We start from the raw sequence: 19,912 nt of genomic DNA, 5'->3' as shown, positions 1-19,912 counted from the left end.
TGTTAAACTTCCTGTGTGAATTGTCTCTGAGGAAGTGGTGTATGATACAGCAAATGTATACTGCATGGCTATAAGGAAGGAATATCATTGAGGTAGTGGGAAAATTCATTTAATTATTCTCACACACAATTTGAGAGAGACCAAAGTTTTCCAATGCAGGAACTAAACTAAGCTTCAAAATCAATTTTTGTTTGGTAATGAGTGACTTTTTATTTGCAGCGGAGTTATATGACACCCAAGTTCCCCATTAATTAGATTAAGTCTCTTTTGCACAAATCTCTGATAGGACCTGCTGAAAGTGCTGGGATCAGTGGTGTTAGTTGAAGAGCGCTCACTCACAGGAATCTGGAATATGAACACACTCAAACGCTGGAAGTGGAAAACAGAACAACAACATGATAGAGGTGAGTTGCTCATGTTTACTTATTGTCAAATAATTTGTGAGATTTCCAAAGCAAATGGTACAATTTTCCTGTGAATAGAGCATTTATTTTGCTTTGGACACCCAACATTCACAATGAAGCATTCTCCAGTCAAGTTATGGTTGCTTGTGCAGGGACATGTTTGGCTTGCTCCTTGCCAGCAAGTATAGTACTTATACATCTATTTGCAACGTGCTTCTTGTCATAGTTTTTTCCTTTCAGTATTTTTTTCTTGCAATTTTTGCTCCTGTCTTAGAAATTCTAAGAAATGGTTTTGATTCAAATCTTCACGCTTTAGCTTTCACACCTAGCTATCTAATTCAGAGGTGTTGGAACTTTAAAGAGATAAGCGAACAGAGTGTAGAGCACACTATCTTGTCCAGATTGTCCTCATCCTTCCTTCCCCCTCAACCTTAACAATTAATAATCATCTCTGAATACTACTTAACTAATGTAAGATCCCTGTGCTACCCTGTGCTAGTCTTTTATAATTTTATAAGAGACTGCTTAAAGATTAATGAGTATCTGTTTGAAAACTGTACCAAGTTATATTGCTCTTTAAGTTTGTTGGTTAAGCTTGCTTCTTGAAAAAGCTTTTGTCCAGCATGTATGGTAATTATAAATCCTAATAGCCAAAGTAATATAATCATAGAATCCTGACAGTGAAGAAGAGGCCATTCAGCCCATCAAGTCTGCACTGACTCTCCTAAAGGGCATATTACCCAGGCCCTCTCCTCCACCCTATACCTGAAACCCTGCACATTTACCAGGTTAATCCATCTACCTATATATCTTGGGACACTAAGGGGCAATTTACATGGCCAATCCACCTAACCTGCACATCTTTGGACCTGCACATTTTTAATATTTTAAACAAAAAATATTCAAGACTTAAACATTTCAAAACAAAATGTTTGAATTCACTGATACTGAGGCTTAAATACAATTGGGGAAATTATTCAGTGTTTTCATGCTATACTGAAGATTTTGAAGATAAAGGGTGAATTTCCCATTCCTCTGCATTGTGTTTTCAGTCAGAGGAGATGGCCCTGAATTTGCCTGTTGTAGGATTTTCCAGTCCCACTGAGGTCCATGGGATTTTGCATGACTCACCTGTCCTGCTGCCAGGGAACCCACTGTGTGGGCTGCCTTTGGCAGGAGCAGAATATCCTGCCAGTGGAAAAGCCTGGAAAATCCCACCCAGACTCTTTTGCTGTCTGGGAATTTGTAAAGTGTTTTCTAGCTAATTAAGTACTCTTGAAACATATTCATTATTGTATTGTGGGAAATGATGGAGCAAATTTGTGCAAAGCAAGATATTACGGAGAGTGTGTTATGACACTTGTCCTGTCTAGCAACCTATATCTTGCAAGGCAATTTTCATTTGCTAGTTCTCCTCATTCCACTAACACTTGCTCAGTCCTGTCCTGATTGACTTCCCATCCTTCTCCTTCTCTTCAACAAATGTAAAACTTATTCTAATATATTACTTAAAATAATTCAACTGTGAGACACTCCTGTGTCTGTCTGTGTGCCACAGGGAGCAGGGCACATCTACATAGAACGTAGAACATAGAAAAACTACAGCACAAACAGGCCCTTTGGCCCACACGTTGTACCAATCACATCTCTAATAGGTAGGTAAGTCTAGTAGGTAGACTTACCTATAACCCTCAATCCTATTAAGTCCCATGTACTCAACCAGAAGTCTGTTAAAAGACCCTATCAAATTTGCCTCCACCACCACTGACGGCAGCCGATTCCACTCCCCACCACCCTCTGAGTGAAAAACTTACCCCTAATATCTCCTCTGTACCTATTCCCCAGCACCTTAAACCTGTGTCCTCTCGAAGCAACCATTTCAGCCCTGGGAAAAAGCCTCTGAGAATCCACCCGATCTATCCCTCTCAACATCTTATACACCTCTATCAGGTCACCTCTCATCCTTTGTCTCTCCAAGGAGAAAAGACCAAGCTCTCTCAACCTATCCTCATATGGCATGCCACCCAATCCAGGCAACATCCTTGAAAATCTCCTCTGCACCCTTTCAATAGCTTCCACATCTCTCCTGTAATGAGGTGACCAGAACCGAGCACAGTACTCCAAGTGGGGTCTGACCAGGGTCCTGTAAAGCTGCAGAATCTACGTTCCTGTTTCTTCCCTTCTGTCTCTCCCCTTCTTTCGGCATTTACTGTTCGTGTCCTAATCAATTTTTCTCCAGTTCTCAGCATATGTCTTGTACATTTTGGACTGAATTTTAATTTCTAGTAGTGCATTGGTTCAGGATGGACAAGGAGTGAGGGGTGGGGAGGAGGAGGTCAAAATTGATAGTGTCTCAGGAAACCGACTCCGATCCACAAACTTTAGCATTTCATCAGAGTGCAGTATTCTGCATGCATCCAACCCTCTCAGAGTGTGAATCACTCAATTAGAAGGATGTTGACATGGGATCTCTACATTAACTTCTAGTCTATGTGTGTTATAGCCTACCTGGAAGTTGCCAGTGAAAGACAGTGACAATTGAAAAAAAAAAGCAATCTTGGCAAAATATGGCCAGTCTCTGCTTATGGTAAACTGTTTTACTATGCATATTACAGTACTTGTGCTGAGAGGTTAGCTATTCGTTTTGGAAGCATCTTTAAAACGTTGGGGGGCATTTTCTGGAGGTATTGAGGGGTCTTGCCTGACAGCTGGAAAGCCAGCAAGAGACCCAAGTTATACCTCCTTTGGGCAGGTCTACCAGTATTCAATGTCTGAGGCACTTAAGCAGCCAGCACTGAGCCTTCCCTCGGATCAAGAACCCCAGATGGAAATTCCACTCCCCGAGAGCTGTGACTAATGTCACTGGAAGGCGATGGCTGCTGCCAGAATGATGGCACTGGAAGCTCTGAATCAAGGAGTGATGGCAGTCACATGTAAGTGAAGGTGGGAGAAGATTCACAAAGTGAAGGTCACATCACAAGGGAAGGGTTGTTGGGAGTTTGGGCAGCAAGGGCTGAGGTTGGTTCCCAGCAGGACATGCCCTTCCTTCCCAATGATGGTTCCCTTGACTGGGCACTGATGAGGTGCATCCCCACTGCACTCCAGGAAACAACCAGCATCCCCACACGGGTTTGCTTGTAGCAGTCCTTGTGTGGTGACAGGCCTATCTGCTGCTAGTTAATATCAGTGGTGGCAGGCTAAGACTTTTAAGTGGCATTAAATGTCCACTTAAGAGCCTCAGTAGGGAGTGGATGGGACATCTATTCCTGGGCCTTCTAGCCTCAGATTTAATTTTGATAGGGGCCTGAGGAAGGTGATGGGGTGCTTGCATGCACCCTCCTACTTGATAAATGCTCCATCACCTCTAAACATACCTCAAGTGAAAACATAAAATCTGTCATTTGGTGGTGTAATGGTTTGGTTTGAAAGATTAACATAGGATTGCTTACGTTACCGTACACCGAACTTCAGAAGAGGATGAGACTGACCATCAACAGGTTTCTGCTCACACACCTCGTGGAGCAACAGGAGATCTGTCGTAAGGTACAGCTTATAGGAGGCTTTACCTGGAAAACTGGATATGCTTCCTCGGCTTATTTTCTGCGTCTGGGCTCACCTCCATCAGGGCCCTGAAATCAAGTCCAAGTTGGTTTCTTCAAGCAGTTTGAAGAAAGCAGATTATGTGAAGAATGAATCATCAGAGGTGCCCATTATTGTGAATATTACCTATATTCCACCAGTGTGCACATCTTATAACCACATGCAAAGTTCACTCCCTCCCTCCAGTCATGCAAACAATCCAAGCTTTTCAAAATTCCCCCCACTGGGATCTCCCATTGGAATGGACAAGACAGGGAAGTGGTGCAAAAGGATAATTTTTATATGCTTCAGATAAACAACAGAAACTTAACAAGACTGTGACAGATACACATACATCCCTTCAAGCAATAACACATCTTATCTCTTGCTGTTTTTAACCCATCTACCTCTGTTCTATGGTTCAATCTCTGTGGGTTTTAACAAAGTGGATGATAGTCATGATGTGGAGATGCCGGAATTGGACTGGGGTAAACACAGTAAGAAGTCTCACAACACCAGGTTCTCCACTCGCCTGATGAAGGGCAAACCCCAAAAGCTTGTGGATTTACAATCAAATAAACTGGTTGGACTTTAACCTGGTGTTGTGAGACTTCTTACTGGTTTTAACAGAGTTAGAGACAGGCTGCTCAGATCTGGCTCTGACTTTTGAGATGCTCTTTGCTGATGTCTTATAGTATTGGAACCCAAGAGTGCCCTGCCAAAGACTGTTCCACCTGCACCTGTGCCAGGACTACTTGATGATTGGGGCATGGGGCGGTGTGTCAGGTTCTGACTAGTGAGTGAATTAATGGACAGTAGATGAAAAGTGGAAATACCTTAAGCAAGCTTCATGTCCCCTTGCTCCATCTTAATTTTGCCGGACAAACTGTACCTTAGGAGGGTAATGAATGGCCAAAACTGGGATAACTTCCACGGTATTTAAGGTGACATTGAGTGTGCAGCTCATGGTTCAAGGCTTTCATGCACTTGTGTGGTTTCCACATTTGATTCTGCCACTCTTTTTCAATTGAAGAACATATCTGAAAGGTCTGAGACACCATGTCATTTGTGCTTGAGACAGACTTTGTCAATCCTTCTGTAGTCATGCAGTAAGAATGCCCGCCAGTGCATCACAAATTCTCAACCATTGTTCCAGAAGTGTTCTGTTTGCCAATGCTGTTGCCCTTGCACCCCATTACTCTCCAGAGTACAGTATCTGTATCCAGAGTTTGGAAAATCCTGCACCCTTCAACTGCCCCTGATCCCTTTACTCAGGGTGAAGTGTGAATCAGCATGTAAAACCCAGTTATCTCTCTAACTTATGCTACTTAAGTGTGAGAATCCGAGTTGGCCCAGGATCTGCATAAGTCGAGGGATGCAGCACTCTCAAGGGAATGAGCTCTCAGGGAGGTCAAAGTCATCCTCAACCACTTTCTGCTAGACAGCTGAAGACCCTGTGAGAAATAAAAGACGTGAATGAGCACTTTCAAGATGAGAATGTTTGAAATTTTTCACACAATCTTGTTTCAGTCACTGTTGACATCAAGTCAATGTGCTTTGAGTGTTGTATGTGACTGATATTTATTTCCGTCATCAGGTAGCCCTTCTCCACATCTCTGATGGCCAGGCACAGTGAGACTCAGCTGGTCTCCAGCAGCTTCTCCTCTGCAGGTTTTACTTGAGCTATTTGTAGAAGGCCACATCTTCCAGTTCTCTGCCTCTCCCTGGTATTTTGGACTTTTTGATTTATTATTGTCACATGTATTAACATACAGTGAAAAGTATTGCTTCTTGCGTGCTTTACAGACAAAACATATTGTTCATAGAGAAGGAAACGAGAATGCAGAATGTAGTCTTACAATTATTGCCAGGGTGTAGAGAAAGATCAACTTAATGCAAGGTAAGTCCAGTCAAAAGTCTGACAGCAGCAGGGAAGAAGCTGCTCTTGAGTCAGTTGGTACATGATCTCAGACTCTTGTATCTTTTTCCCGAAGGAAGAAGATAGAAGAGAGAATATCTGGGGTGTGTGGGGTCCTTAATTATGGTGGCTGATTTGCTGAGGCAGCGGGAAGTGTAGACAGAGTCAATGGATGGGAGGCTGGTTTGCGTGATGGATTGGGTTACACTCACAACCTTTTATAATCCCTTGTGGTCTTGGGCAGAGCAGGAGCTGTACCAAGCTGTGATACAACCAGAAAGAGTGCTTTCTATGGTGCATCTGTAAAAGACTGTCCTGTCCACAGAGGGAAAGACACCAGTGAGTGAGAATAATGGGAGATGTTTACTCAATGGATGGAGAGCATTTCGTGTGGGTAGCTATGGGGATTAGGAATAACATTGCAAAAGGAATGAGGGTGAATTTGAGTGGTGAATAGTTTGTTAGGGAAGTGACAAAATGCCAGAGAGGGTGGGTGCAAGGTGGTATGAGCAGTGATGTAGGCTTGAGAAGGCACAGTGAAAAATACATCAGAAAGTACAGCAATATGCAATTCTTGTCACCTTTCCTGACTTGCCCAAGGACGCTGAATTTGTTTCCTGCACTGGATTGAAGAACATGACAACATATTTCTGCACCAGGCTTCTTCTCCCTGTCTCTGGAAAACAGCATCTCCCTCTATTTGTGAAATCAGCTGTGACCTTTTCCCAGGATGACTCCCTTGTATTGGTCATTTTTCTTTTCATGGTAAGTCCAACTATTCCAACTGCAAGTTTGGAGTTTCCCTTCAAATACTGCAGTTAAGTCCTGCAAGCCATCATGAAGCCTGTTGATGCTAATTGGACAGAAAATTCAGAAATAAAATTGTAATGAGATAGCCCAGTTAAAAGATCACTGACAGACTCACTGCACTTGCAGATTTTCTGTGCCACATCGGACCATTGTAAAAGTGAGTTTGACCAGGGCAAGTGACAAGAATGACACAACAAAGCCAAGTTTGGGCTCAAGAAGTTTCTGATGCTGCACTGGAGGCCTGCATGCAGGTGAGAATTAATTTGTGCAGAGATCCAGGAGACCCTCCAGACAAACCTTGTAAAGGCTCTGGGAGCAGATAGCTAACGTAGTCAATGTAATCAACCTGACCTCATACACCACCAGCACATAGCCACCTATAATCTCTGTCAATTGTGACTCAAGACAAAAACACTCATAGCTTCACCTCACTGTCACACATTTAACACTGCTGTAAACCTCATAGCTATATCTCATACTTCCTTGTTAACATGCAACTAAATTCAACCATGACAACCATATCATCCAAACACACTCACTTAGAGTTCTCTCTTTCTTGCAGCACAGAAGAGGTAGAGGCATTGTGGTATTGTCACTAGAGTAGTAACTCTGAGGAAATGAGTTTGAATCCCACCATGACATTCTAGTGAAATTCTAGTTCAATAAAAATCTGGAATTAAAGGGCAAATGATGACAATTAAACCATTGGAAATTGTCAGAAAAACCCATCTGGTTCACTGATGTCCTTTGGAAAAATCTGTTGGCATTATCTAGTTTGGCCAACTTCAGATCCACAACAATGTGGCTGACTTTTAAATATCCTCTGAAAGTTGAAGGGCAATAAATGCTGGCTCATCCAATGATGCCCACATCCCATGAGTACGTAAAGAAAAAGGTGGCACATAGCCTGAGGCAATGGCACCTAACCTCTGGGGGTCAGAACAACTATATGCCCTTGAATGGAGGAGATGGTTCTCCCTATCATTGGAACAACTATGAGCGAGGCTGTGCCAGCAGAGCTGAAACCATTGAAGAAGACTGCGGCTCGTATGTAATTCTCTTCACTTCCCAGTTTCCCTTTAATCACCATGTCTTCTGTGTAAGCCTGCATTATTTGCTTTCCATCCCTCCCCTCCCCACAGCCCACCTCTGTATCTTTCTCCATTCAGACACCCCAGTCTTGCATCCTGACACAGGCAGTGATGAAAGAGCAAGAGATGGAAGAATGGAAAGATGGTGATAGAGAAGAAAGCCCATCATATGATCTCACTGCAGCTACCAGCTCAGCTACTGATATCATGTATATTTTGGTGGGTAGCTTAGAGGTGAAATCTGTATGTGGCTAGACATTGGTCACAAGTGGACCACATTTAGAGCTGGGGACAAGTACCATACCAGAAGGAGAGGTTGTACAACTTTGGGCGAGGACTTTGGGGCAGTTAGAGAAGAAGCTGATGGGTGAAACTCCTGATGCATCAGCTGGCCTGCCAGAAGGCCTGCAGTCAATGTCATGGAACATGGAGGAGTCCAGAACCAAGTTGAACAGGACTTTGCACAGACCTTGGAACCCATCCATGTGGAAGTAGTGGCCAACTCCATAAGACTTTCAGAGTCAGCTGCAATGGAATATCTGATGGTAAACAATGCAGCTTCCAGTGCAACACAAGAGAAAATCAGCCAAAATCCGAATGCTGGTTTGGAAGCACAAGCTGAAGTCATGCAAGCTCAGCTCAAGCTCAGACAACTGCCATCATAGCTTCACCAGTGCTCACAAGGGCTTGTAGCATCCACCAGCCATCTGGCAATCTGTCTGCCAACATATTGCTAGGGTTGTTGAAGAGTATTACTGGTAGGTGGCAGTAACTCAATACTTCATGGCCACAGTTGCCTTTACAACCACTGGCAAAGCTGTTCTCTCCCTGCTCTAATGGCAGTACCATTGAAGGATCATAGTGACGCTCCAGCAAAGAAGGACGCCATTCAGCCCATCTAATTAATTCTACATATGTCTACATTTTGTCCACGGGCTTGCTGTCTCCTTTCAAGATGACAGCATTTGTCCTCCCACCAGTGCTGGTCAACGGATAGCCCTTTTCACCCACTAACCACCCTTTGATTCTTGGTGGCTTGGCACTGTGTCTGTTAGAAACCAGCCCAGACTGTCGCTGCTCATGCCGAAATGTTGCAGAATAATGCTGGGCCTACTGGAGCCAGAACTGCTCGTATTTGTCCTCTAAAGCCATCTGCTACATCCTGAATTGAAAATCAGCAGCCTTCTACAGCCATGCCGCAGCCAAGAGGATAGCGCTGCGTAGGAACAGCAGGAAAGGAACAGGCAAGTGGACAGTATGCAGGAAGGAATACACAAGGCTGATTTAGTTGACAACTCCATGCAATGGTTTGATTTATAAACCTGAAGGAGTGGTTTATATTTTAGCGTTGTGGTCAAGAAGATGATGCTCAGTATTGACATTCTAAGGTAAGGTATGACACTGTTAGCGAATGGGGAATTGGGATTGTGTTCACCGATGCCACAGCCAGAAAGAGGTTATCTTTATCTTCCTCAACTGGTCACTGTATAACTGATGACAAGGACCAAGTCAACACAATGACAAGATTAAGCAGGATACAGCAGACCATGTGAATCTTGTCCTGCACTCTGCTGAGTACTGCAGGTCTTCTGCAGAATGTCCCAGATAGCACAAGCGTTATTTAAGCTCCCCAATTCTCTGCTCAATCACATTTTACTTTGTGAGCTTAAGTGTGACTTCTGTGACTGTATATGCATATGTGAACTGTGCTTGGGTATCATCAGCCCAATTGTCAGCAGATAGCCTTTATCACCCACTAGCCACCCTCTGATTTTTGGTGGTGGCTAGGCAGTGTGCCACAGCATGAGTCGGGCATTTACCAGCAGACATCAGCGGGACTTCAACAGAGGGGAATCCTTCTGTTCAAGGTAAAGCTCAAGAGTTTGCCCACACAGGAAGGTACATTTAGTCAATGGCACCATGGGGAAGCCTGCAATCCAGTGTAGCCATGTTCATACTCTGCCTGTTTCTCTCTGAAATGTATTCCGCTCTCTAGAAATATACAGCCTCAGTAACTTCCCTCTTGCAACAGTAAATAGTGAACTGAAGCAACTCCAACTTGGAAGGCACCAGGCACGTAAAAGTTCATTGCTACAGTTGGCTTTACAGCCATTGGCAAAGCTGTTCTCACTCCACTCTGATGGCAGTACCATCAACAGGTCATAGTGCTATTCCAGCCCAGGAGGAGGCCATTCTGCCCATCTAGTTGATACTCCATGTGTCTACATTCTGTAGGCATGCATTTAAGTGACAGCAAGACTGGCCATTCACACATTGTGCTTCTGTCAGTGTTATTTGTTCATGACTCAAAATGATCAATAGCTGATGGTGGCATTCCATATCCTTTCCATTGAGAAACCTCTGCAGTAGAAGGTCCATGGGCCTTGCAGCCAGCAATTGCAGATTACTCTGTGTGTAAAGTCACATGTTGCTTCATACAAGAAGTAAGCTGGCCTGTTTACACAAAAGCAAAATCTTGGGCAATCTGAAATGTAAATAGAAAATGCTGGAAGCCCTTTGGTTAGGCAGCATCTATTGGGTGGGAATCCAAGTTAATGTTTCAGATCACGCATTGATCTCTTGTCAGAACTGACAAAAATAGGAAATATAACATACTTTTTTGTGAAAGCATAGAAGTCATTACATTCAACTGTTAGATAACTAATTCCTAATTCTGTCCTCTTTTATAGATATTAAAAATGGCAAAAGATGGCTAAATGAAGACTTCACTGTCACTATTCAACCCAAGGAAATTAGAACTTTCTTTGTACATTTTAAATAGTGAGAAAACTATGAAGAAAATGTGAAGTCTGGAAAATATATGGATGACGATAGTGCATTGGCTCCTGTGCCAAGTCGCAACTTGTTTTCATTACTGGCTGGAAGAAAAACAATTGGATAGTATTTCTGCTTAAGTTGGAAAAAAATACTTCTTCACCACAGATGAGGGCAAAGGGGATGTGAATAAGCAAACAAATTTTAAAATAAAACCCCTGTTATCTGTGAATGAGAATGGAAGACAATGCATCAAAATGAAACACACTCTACCGCCTTTTTGAAAAAGTTTGAAATTTGTGTTACTGACTAAATTAATTTAACTTTAAAAATATTAACATTTACTTGCCTGGAGTTTCTGGAAATTTCCTGTTGAGAGTGAAACTCGAGTATCAGAAGCTGACACTGGAACACCAGTCTCCTAATGTTTGTGAGTTTTACAAAGTTGCAGAGATGCCCCAGCCCATGTTTGATATTATACAACAAAGTTGCAGTATTTTCTGAAGAATCCTCTAGGTCATGATTCATATGTCAGCAGAAATCATTTTTTTGTATATAATTTCTCATTTCTATGTTAAATACTGGATCCTAATCAACATCTTTGCCCCTGTGGAGATAAACCGAGCTAGCATTTCAGGTCAATGACTGTTCAATGTGGAGTTCTTATGGCATAGTGGGTAGCGTTGCGAGTTCGAGTCCCACCCCAGGGCTTGAAGGCTAAGGAAGGTGCATTTACTCTTTGAATGTCAACCTGCAAATCTTTCCAAACATGCCATGACTAGCAGTAAGAGTGGGAGAGACTCCTGCTTGATATGGAGTGGCACCCTATCAAGCCTCTGGTAATAGACTAGTGACCTGTTTGGGAATTGCTAGCTATGGAAACAGATGAAAGTCTGCCTTAGTGCACCACTGAGAGAATTGGAACTCTTCAGTTGAATAGATTCTGATGGAGGATCATTGACCTGAAACTTAAACTTGTTCTACAGAAGCTGCCCTGACCTGCTGAGTATTTCCAGTTTTTTATTTCACAGTTTCAGCATCTGCTTTTTTTTGTTTGTCCTGTTACCTTTTGGACACATTTTGTTAAAACTTTGGTTCCTGACTAATCTGCATAGTCCTTTACCCATGTCCTAGATTTTCAATGGTTTTATTGTGGGTGTGACCATCTAATGCTATTATTGACCTTTTGCTGTAATATTGAGGACATTGAGTGTACATACTCAACTCATTGTTAATGAGTTTTATTAATGTATTCCTATTTATAACATCTCATCTATTTGAATCTGAATTCTATTTTTAAGTGGCACATATTCTTCAAGTGTTCACTAAAGTACATGGCTGTTCAATCTTGACTTTGCTACCTGTGGGTTAGAAAACTGGAGTGACATAGATAGAATTGTCCAACAACTAGCCTGCTCACCCTTTCTGCCAGTTTGACCCAGTAAATGGTAGTTAGATTTTGGAATGTTTTGATCATTTTCCCACAGGTGATTTAGATGTGTTTGAATGGAACTTCTTAAATTAAGATGTGCTTGTGCAATCAGTTGCTACCACTGAAACAAAGAGGAGGTGATAAATTTCTAAGCCAGGCACTGGAGATTTACAGAAGGTAATTTATTATCTTGTATCACATTTCTCCAAGCATCCAAACCCATTAGCATTGGAATAACCTTGGCCCAGCATTTGATGCTGCTGTCCAAGAAGATGGGATGGGCACAGTGTGGAGGAGAGGGTGGGAGCTGGTTTTATTAACAAGCCTTTAGCCAATTGCAAAATAGGGTGAATGTCAGATCGTCAGCCCTTGACCTCATGTGAACAAAATAACAGAGGAACTTACATGTTATGAATTTGGCAATAGAAGGTCAGGGGATGGCAGCTATCCAAGTGTTAGATATCTGACTAGGCACAGACAAGATTAACCTCTGCTTAGGTTGGGCAGAACGCATGATATAAGGTCACTATGTTTCATAATTTTGCTGCAAGGAATAATGCAGAATCATCATGGTGTGAAAATTATAATAAGTCTTTCTCTGTTCAGTTAACAATTGTAAATTAAACCACTTGAGAATTTCCATTTGACCTCATTATTATCATGTAAATTGATGTGTCTTTTGAAAGATTGACAAAACTTAGTGATGCTTAATAGGTTACATTTCAGCTTCATTTGAAGTGATTTCTTAAAGCGGCATTTCGGCCTTTTGGGCTGAGATGCAAATGAGATCAAGCCTTGGAGGAGGAGCTATGCCTGCTCCAATCAGCTTGGATCATGTAGATCAAGCCCAAGACAGGAGGAGAGAGCCCGGTCTTGTCAGCTTGGATCGGGAATGTCTCAACATGTTGAGACTCTGAATTGGACTTGATTGGATTGAAGTGGAATAAAAACAAAAAAGAAGGGCATATAAAAAATAAGGGGACCTGAATTTTAAAATGTTGCATCCATTTTTGTCGTCTTAAAACAAGATTAATAATAATGTATTAACTATTGCAGAGACCTGTGCCTTCTCTGACTGCTAAATTTGTTGGGGCCTTTTTTTAGGCAGCCATAGGCTATCTTCTGATATGAATGCAGGTCCCATTTCAATGTTGAAATTAAGTTCTCCCTCTCATTTCAAACAGCAGGATGTGTTGCAATGGGAGCTTCTTTGCTTTTGGTTCTTCAAGTGACCCCTAGAAACTGCTCAATCACTCCCACATTCCCCCCCCGCACCTCCCCTGAAAATGTGAAAAACCTATCTTATATTTGCTAGAGTTGGAAGGAGCAAAACTTATCTTTCCAGCCGTACAACTGGACACTGTCAACCTCTGGGGGATTGTTGCCCCTCACCCCTCAATAAGACCCTCCCCCACATAAGATGTATCTCTAAACCGTGACTTGGGACAAAATTGGTAAGGTCCCAAAAGAGGGGCTACATTAGGACTCCTAATTGTGGCTCACTACCTGAGTTATTATCTGAGTCCCAAAGATAAATTTTCTTCAGTTCTCAGCCCTCTCTGCTCCAGCACAATGTCTTTGTGCAGACTAAGTCTCTTCTAGATTAGTAGGACACAAAGAAATTTAGCAGATCTCCAGGTTGGGTCACAAGGAGATACTGTTGTTACATGCCGGTGTTGGCTGTCATCTGATTAGGCAGTGTGGGCACACTCTTTTATACATTAGAAGCAAGGACTACTTGAAGTGCCCAACACTTAATATCCCAAATTTGTAACAGCACTGTCATCCCTATCTGAAAGTTGTGGATTCAATCTTCATTCCTGAACTGACAGGAGTACAGTATTATTAGGCGTGCTGTCTTTCAGCAGCACATTAAACTGTTTACCTCAGAATTTGGACGTAAAAGATGCAATAACAGTCAAGGAAGAGCAGAGTATTCTCCCCGTGTCACAGTCAATATTCATTCCTTGAATTTGAAGCACCAAAAGTTTTTAAATATTAATCACATCTTCCCTGTGCAGAATCTTACTGTTTGCAAATTCGCAGAAATGTTTGTCTATGTAACAGTAGGGAGCAATTTTGAAAACCAGAAGTTGGCTGTAAATTGCTCTGAAAATCTTGGAAGTCATGAAAACACAATATAAATAAATGTTTGGCTGTTTTAGCTCTCTTCATTACGTTTATCTTGCATCTTTAATGTCAAAAAAGTTCCAATATACATCAGAGACAGCAGGAAGATAGGTAATGAACCAGAGAATGTAAAAAATAAGAATAACAGTGGATCATTTAACCCTTTTTAATCTTCCCTTCCATTGAAGAGTCATTACTGATGGCCCTAAACTTCACCTTCCTGCACTATCCCCATACCCATTATTTCCCTTAGTATCCAAAAATCTATCACCCTCTTCTTGAATATATTCTCCCACTGAGTTCTGAAGTAGAGAATGCCAAAGATTCACAATCAACTTTAACTGAAGAAATTTCCCACCACCTCAGTCCTGCGAACACACTGGGGCTCCTAATTCTTATCTCCCCAGTAACCAGGTAGGGGGGAATTCCAAGGGGGAGGCTTGGGTTGGTGAGTTTCCTCGGGGGGGATCCTGTATCCATTGGGGGTGGAGCGTGACCCATGTTCATGGGAATGGGGACAGTTTCCATGTCCATGGTGGAATTTCTTATTAGATCAGAGTACCCTTTTAAGGGGTGCCCTGGTCTGTCAAGGGCTGAGGTTGCTGGTGGGACGGACTCATTCCGAGCTCTACGCACCAGCATGACATCATGGGAACCCCCTCCAGGATTTTTTTTGTTAAGCAAAAAATATGGCAGGAAAAAAATGGTAATGCAACCAGTGGATTACATACCATTTTTCCCACTATCAAAATATGAGAAAATTCCACCCTATGTGTCATATGCAAATTTGTGAGACATGATGACTGCTCTTAATCAGCCCTTGCATCTCTAAATGCCTGTAGATCCTGTCTCTCAAAATACCTTCCAACAACTTACAAGGATGTGAGGCTCACTGGCCTGTAGTTCCCAGGCTTTTCCCTGCAACCCTTTTTAATAAAGGCACGTTTGCCACCCTTCAATCTTGAGGCACCTCACCTGTGACTATCGATGATTTAAATATCTCTGCTAGGGGACCCACAATTTCCTCCCTAGCCTCCCACAATCTCCTGGGATACACTTCATCAGGTCCTGGGGAATTATCTACCTTGATGTGCTTTAAGACTTACAGCACCTCTTTCTCTGTAATATGTACATTCCTCAAGACATCACTATTTATTTCCCCAAGTTCCCTGACATACATGCTTTTCTCAACAGTAAATACTAATGAAAAATATTAATTTAGGATCTCACCATCTCTTGTGGATCAGCACATAAATGACCTTGTTGATCCTTAAAGGCCCTACTCTCTTCCTAGTTGCTCTTTTGGCCTTTATGTATTTGTAGCAGTTCTTTGGATTCTCCTTTACCTTATTTGCCAAAACAATCTTGTGTCCCCTTTTTGCCCTCCTGATTTCTCTCTTAACTCTACTCCTACATCCCCTATACTCTTCAAGGGATTCACTTGATCCCAGCTGCTTATGCATGTCCCGTGCCGCCTCCTTGTTCAGGGAATAAGGGAGTTTGTAGGGTCAGCGGCACTGAGGTGTGCCATTGCCATTTTCCATGCTATGTTGATGAGGGGTGGTTATAGAAACATAGAACCCTACAGTGCAGAAAGAGGCCCTTTGGCCCATCAAGTCTGCACTGAACACAATCCCACCCAAGCCCTACCTCCGTATTTTGGTCCATCGATTTTATTCCTTTTCAAATTTTCTGTGATGGCTTGGTACAATTGAACGGTTTGCAAGGCCATTTCAGAGGCCAGTTAATCACGTTGCTATTTTCAACAGCCTCTGTATTACACAGCATTTTCATTTACGTCTACTGAGCAGACATTCTGACTGACCCTCTTTCTACAATTCTCCCTCAACATAGATAAAAACATCACTTCTAGTCAAATATTAACTACTCTACAAAGGCTCAATCCATTGACATAGGAATTAATTTTCTGCCGTATCCCTGACTGAAAAACCTTTGTTGAAAACTACTACACGCACAAAGTATTATTTTTATGGGTCAACCTGTTCTTCATTATTCAGCATTGCAACATGTCATCTGGCGAGGTGTGTGTAGCCTGTACCACAGTACAAGTTAACAGTGACACATTTTCACACCTCAGTGCAGACTTGTGATTATAAGGAGAGACGGCAATGTTTGTGGATTGACAGTCCTGGTATTTTTTAAAATTGCACCAACAGTATGCTTTCACAGTTCTGTGTTACAAAAAAGTGATAAACGATTTGAATGGTCAGGTGTAGGGAAGTTGATTGGAAATATATTTGTGGTTCAAAATATATTTATGAGAATGAAGATAATGTTATACAGGGTAATGATGGAATAGTTTATGTCAATGTGCTGAATGTGACTGCTTTAAGGATCTCCACTCTCACAGCGAGACCCTCAGGCTGATTTATCAGTGAAAGGCCAGATGCTACTCTGTGGGAAAGCAGCAGAAGAAAAGTAGAGTCAGGCACTCCAATTATTATTCTCTCGAATCTTCCAGCAGCGTGTTGTGTCATAGACTGATTGTATATCAGTTAAAATGAAGTAAAGAAAATCAAAGAACTAGGAATGTTTAAGCAGCATTTAAAATAAATAATAGGTTTCTCCAGCTTTTGCTGTTGGCATGAAATGTTTCGACATAGGATTTTTTTTTAGTTACAATTGCCTAAACTTTCCAATCCCACACACCTCACAGATGGGATAAAGAATTCGACGGACATGCAAAAGGCTTGTTGCATTTCTGGTTCCATTGTGGGAGGGTAGCACCAGAAAATCCTGCCCAAATTATTTTCTATTGAGATCAGTGGGTTTCATCCACTTATTAATGGTAGTTTTCCCTTCAGTCTGTTGTTGGGATTGGGATGGCACAGTAGTGATCTCAATGCAGGACCTTCATTGTACTTTTTCAAACCTCCCTCCAGAGATCAAAGCTCCCATTTACTGAAGCTCTTTGTTTTGAATTCGATGTTGCACAACCCAGCTAAAACACGAGCACAAGTCAGAGAAGGTAATGGTCAAAGTTATAGAGATCGATTCAAAATCTTCAGCTTCTCTTTTAGCCAAGAGTGCCACGTGCATAATCCACCAAGGTTTTATCCTGAGATCCCCAACATCAGAGACGTCAATCTTTAGCCAACATGATTTCATTCCATGTGACATCAGCAAATGGGTGAAGGCACCACATATTGCAGCTGACAACATTTTGTCAGTAAAACTGATGACGTGCTCCAGAGCTAAATGTGTCCTTAACCAAGCTGTTCCAGTACAGCTACAACACTATTCGACAATATGGAAAATATCCCAAATATGCCCTGTCCACAAAAAACAGGACAAATCCAATCTCATCAATTACCATCTCATCACCTTTCTCTAGATCATCAGCAAAATGATGGAAGAGGTTATCAACAGTGCTACTAATCGACATTTACAGAGCACTGCTCACTGATACACAGCTTAAACTATTGTGGTCATTAGAACAAGCCAGGGCCACTTCCCTCCTGACCTCATTACTGCTTTGGTCCAATAATGGTCAAAGGAGCTGAACTTGGGTGAGTATACTTGATATCATGGCAGCATTTGACACAGTGTGGAATCAAGGAGTTCTGGAAAACTTGAGTCAATGGGAATTAGCAGAGAAGTTGCAATCATATCTAACACAAAGGGAGATGGTTGTAGTTGTTTGAGGCCAATCATCTCCGTTCCAGGACATCACTGCAGGAATTCCTCAGGGTAGTATTCTAGGCCCAACCATCTTCAGCTGCTTCATCAATGACCTTCCCTCCATGATGTCCAGTGGGATGTTTGCTGATAATTGCACAATGTTCAATGCCTTTTGCAACTTCTCACATACTGAAACAGTTTGTGTCCATACGTTGCAAGATCTGGACAACATTCAGGCTTGGCCTGATAATTGGCAAGTAGCATTTGCTTGACGAAAGCAAGAGGCAATGATTATCTCCAAAGAAAGAGAATCCACCTGTCTTCCTTTGACACTCAATGACACTGTCACTGAATCCCCAACTGTCAAGATCCTGGGGGTTATTGACTAGAAATTCAGTATCAATATTGTGGTCATTAGAATAAGTCAGAAGCTGCGAATTCTGAGGGCAAGTAACTCATCACTTGACCCTCTCCCCAAGCCTGTCCCACAATCACAAGGCATAGGTGTGAGGGAATATGCTCCCCTTGTCTGGATGAGTGCAGCTCCAATAACATTCAAGGAGCTTGACACCATCCAGGATAAAACAGTCCACTTGATCAGCACCCATAAACCACTTTAAACATTTATTTCCTCTACCACTGACCCATGGTGGCATACAAGATGTACTCCAGCAACTCACCCAGGCTCCTTTGACGGCAGCTTCCAAATCCACGACCTCTACCACCTTCGGATTTGGGCAAAAGAAATAAAGGAACATCACCAGCTGCAAGTTCCTTTCTGTTGTGGGGAATTTTCAGTCAGGGAACATAGTTCCTTGGCTGTGTGATGGTGCCTCCAGCATTAGCTTGACAAAAAGTTATGTAGGAAAACTCCTTGGTGCTGATACTCAGACCCCCTGCTGCTTATGATCCAACCTGAGTCAGTTGAGAACAAAGGTAATAGGCTGAACTAGTTAATAATGTAAATCTGTGTAAGGTAACAAGCATTGATGTGGGTTGTATATGTATTTTGTGTGTTTAAAATAGTAGGAACTGTCTGAGCATTGTGAACGTCCATAACGCTGTCATGGGAGGGTAATTAAAGAGTGATGAATGTCTATGAGTGGACAATAGTAGACAACCAATATTCATCAGAGTTCACTTCTGATCATTAACAGGCTCAAGAGTTTATCTCTGGCTGCCTTTTAACATGAACTTGACTATGTACAATTGTTAATACATGATGGGAAGCAATCTCCATGTATTGTTTCCTATCCCTGCTGTATTATTAGACATAGCAGTGAATGAAACATAACAAATTAATTGACCTCAATAGGTGTAAATGAGAAGTCTCCATAACAACCTCCAAGCTACATACCATTCTGATTTGGAACTATATTTCCATTCCTTCACTGTGTTTGAGCATTGGACTTTGCAAGATGGTTGATCTTAAAAATACCTCCGTGAGTTTGAGGTGAAATTTAATATTCTGAATCAGTGAAAGGTGATTATAGTAAACCTCTTCCCAGAGACAGGCTCATGTGATCTGGTGTTACAGTGAAAAATCCAAACCAAAACCTATTGAAAACAATTTTCAGACCTTGGCACAGAAAAAAGGAACAGCTGCCATTTGAGACAAGATACAGAGGGAAGGAGAGAGAGTAGAATTACTGCTGTTGGAAGAGCAGCAGCTATGAAGAGCAGGATTTTGTGCTGAAAGCTAAGCAAAATGCTGGTAAAAGTTAGTTTTCTGTTGGAATTAAAACGTTAAGCTAAAGGGACAATTCTAACTAATAGCAGATGATCATGTATCAGTGCAGGGGCCTCAATGAGTTACAATCTAAATGAATGAAATAAACATAAATCCATTTGTATTCTATGATTCAAGAATCATTATAAGTTAAAGTTTATTTATTTATTAGTCACAAGTAAGGCTTACATTAACACTACAATGAAGTTACTGTGAAATTCCCTTATCGTCACACTCCGACTGTTTGGATCAATGCACCTAACCAGCACATCTTTCAGATTGTTGGAGGAAACCGGAGCACCTGGAGGAAACCCACGCAGACATGGGGAAAATGTGCAAACTCCACATAGATAGTGGCCAAAGCTGGAAATTGAACCTGGATCCCTGGCACTGTGAGGCAGC

The 19,912-nt window shown here is 42.0% G+C and overlaps 1 protein-coding gene across 2 annotated transcripts in view; it reads left to right on the top strand.

The window, feature by feature from the left end:
- The window catches only part of man2b2 (mannosidase, alpha, class 2B, member 2), a 61,157-nt gene extending 43,575 nt beyond the window's left edge, over positions 1-17,582 (top strand). Inside the window, exons 18-19 of one of the 2 annotated variants that reach the window (XM_080194709.1) lie at positions 287-404; positions 17,495-17,582. In XM_080194709.1, coding sequence (XP_080050835.1) covers positions 287-404; positions 17,495-17,538 — 162 coding nt within the window. In that variant the 3' untranslated portion in view covers positions 17,539-17,582. Of the gene's footprint in view, positions 1-286; positions 405-10,492; positions 12,650-17,494 lie in introns of those variants that run through there. The other variant, XM_080194701.1, reaches the window with a different exon arrangement.
- Positions 17,583-19,912: the final 2,330 nt, after the last annotated feature.

This window comes from Carcharhinus amblyrhynchos, chromosome 1, assembly GCF_965287045.1.
Source record: "Carcharhinus amblyrhynchos chromosome 1, sCarAmb.v2.hapA, whole genome shotgun sequence".
Classification (NCBI taxonomy): domain Eukaryota; kingdom Metazoa; phylum Chordata; class Chondrichthyes; order Carcharhiniformes; family Carcharhinidae; genus Carcharhinus; species Carcharhinus amblyrhynchos.
This window is presented reverse-complemented; position numbering and strand designations above follow the sequence as displayed.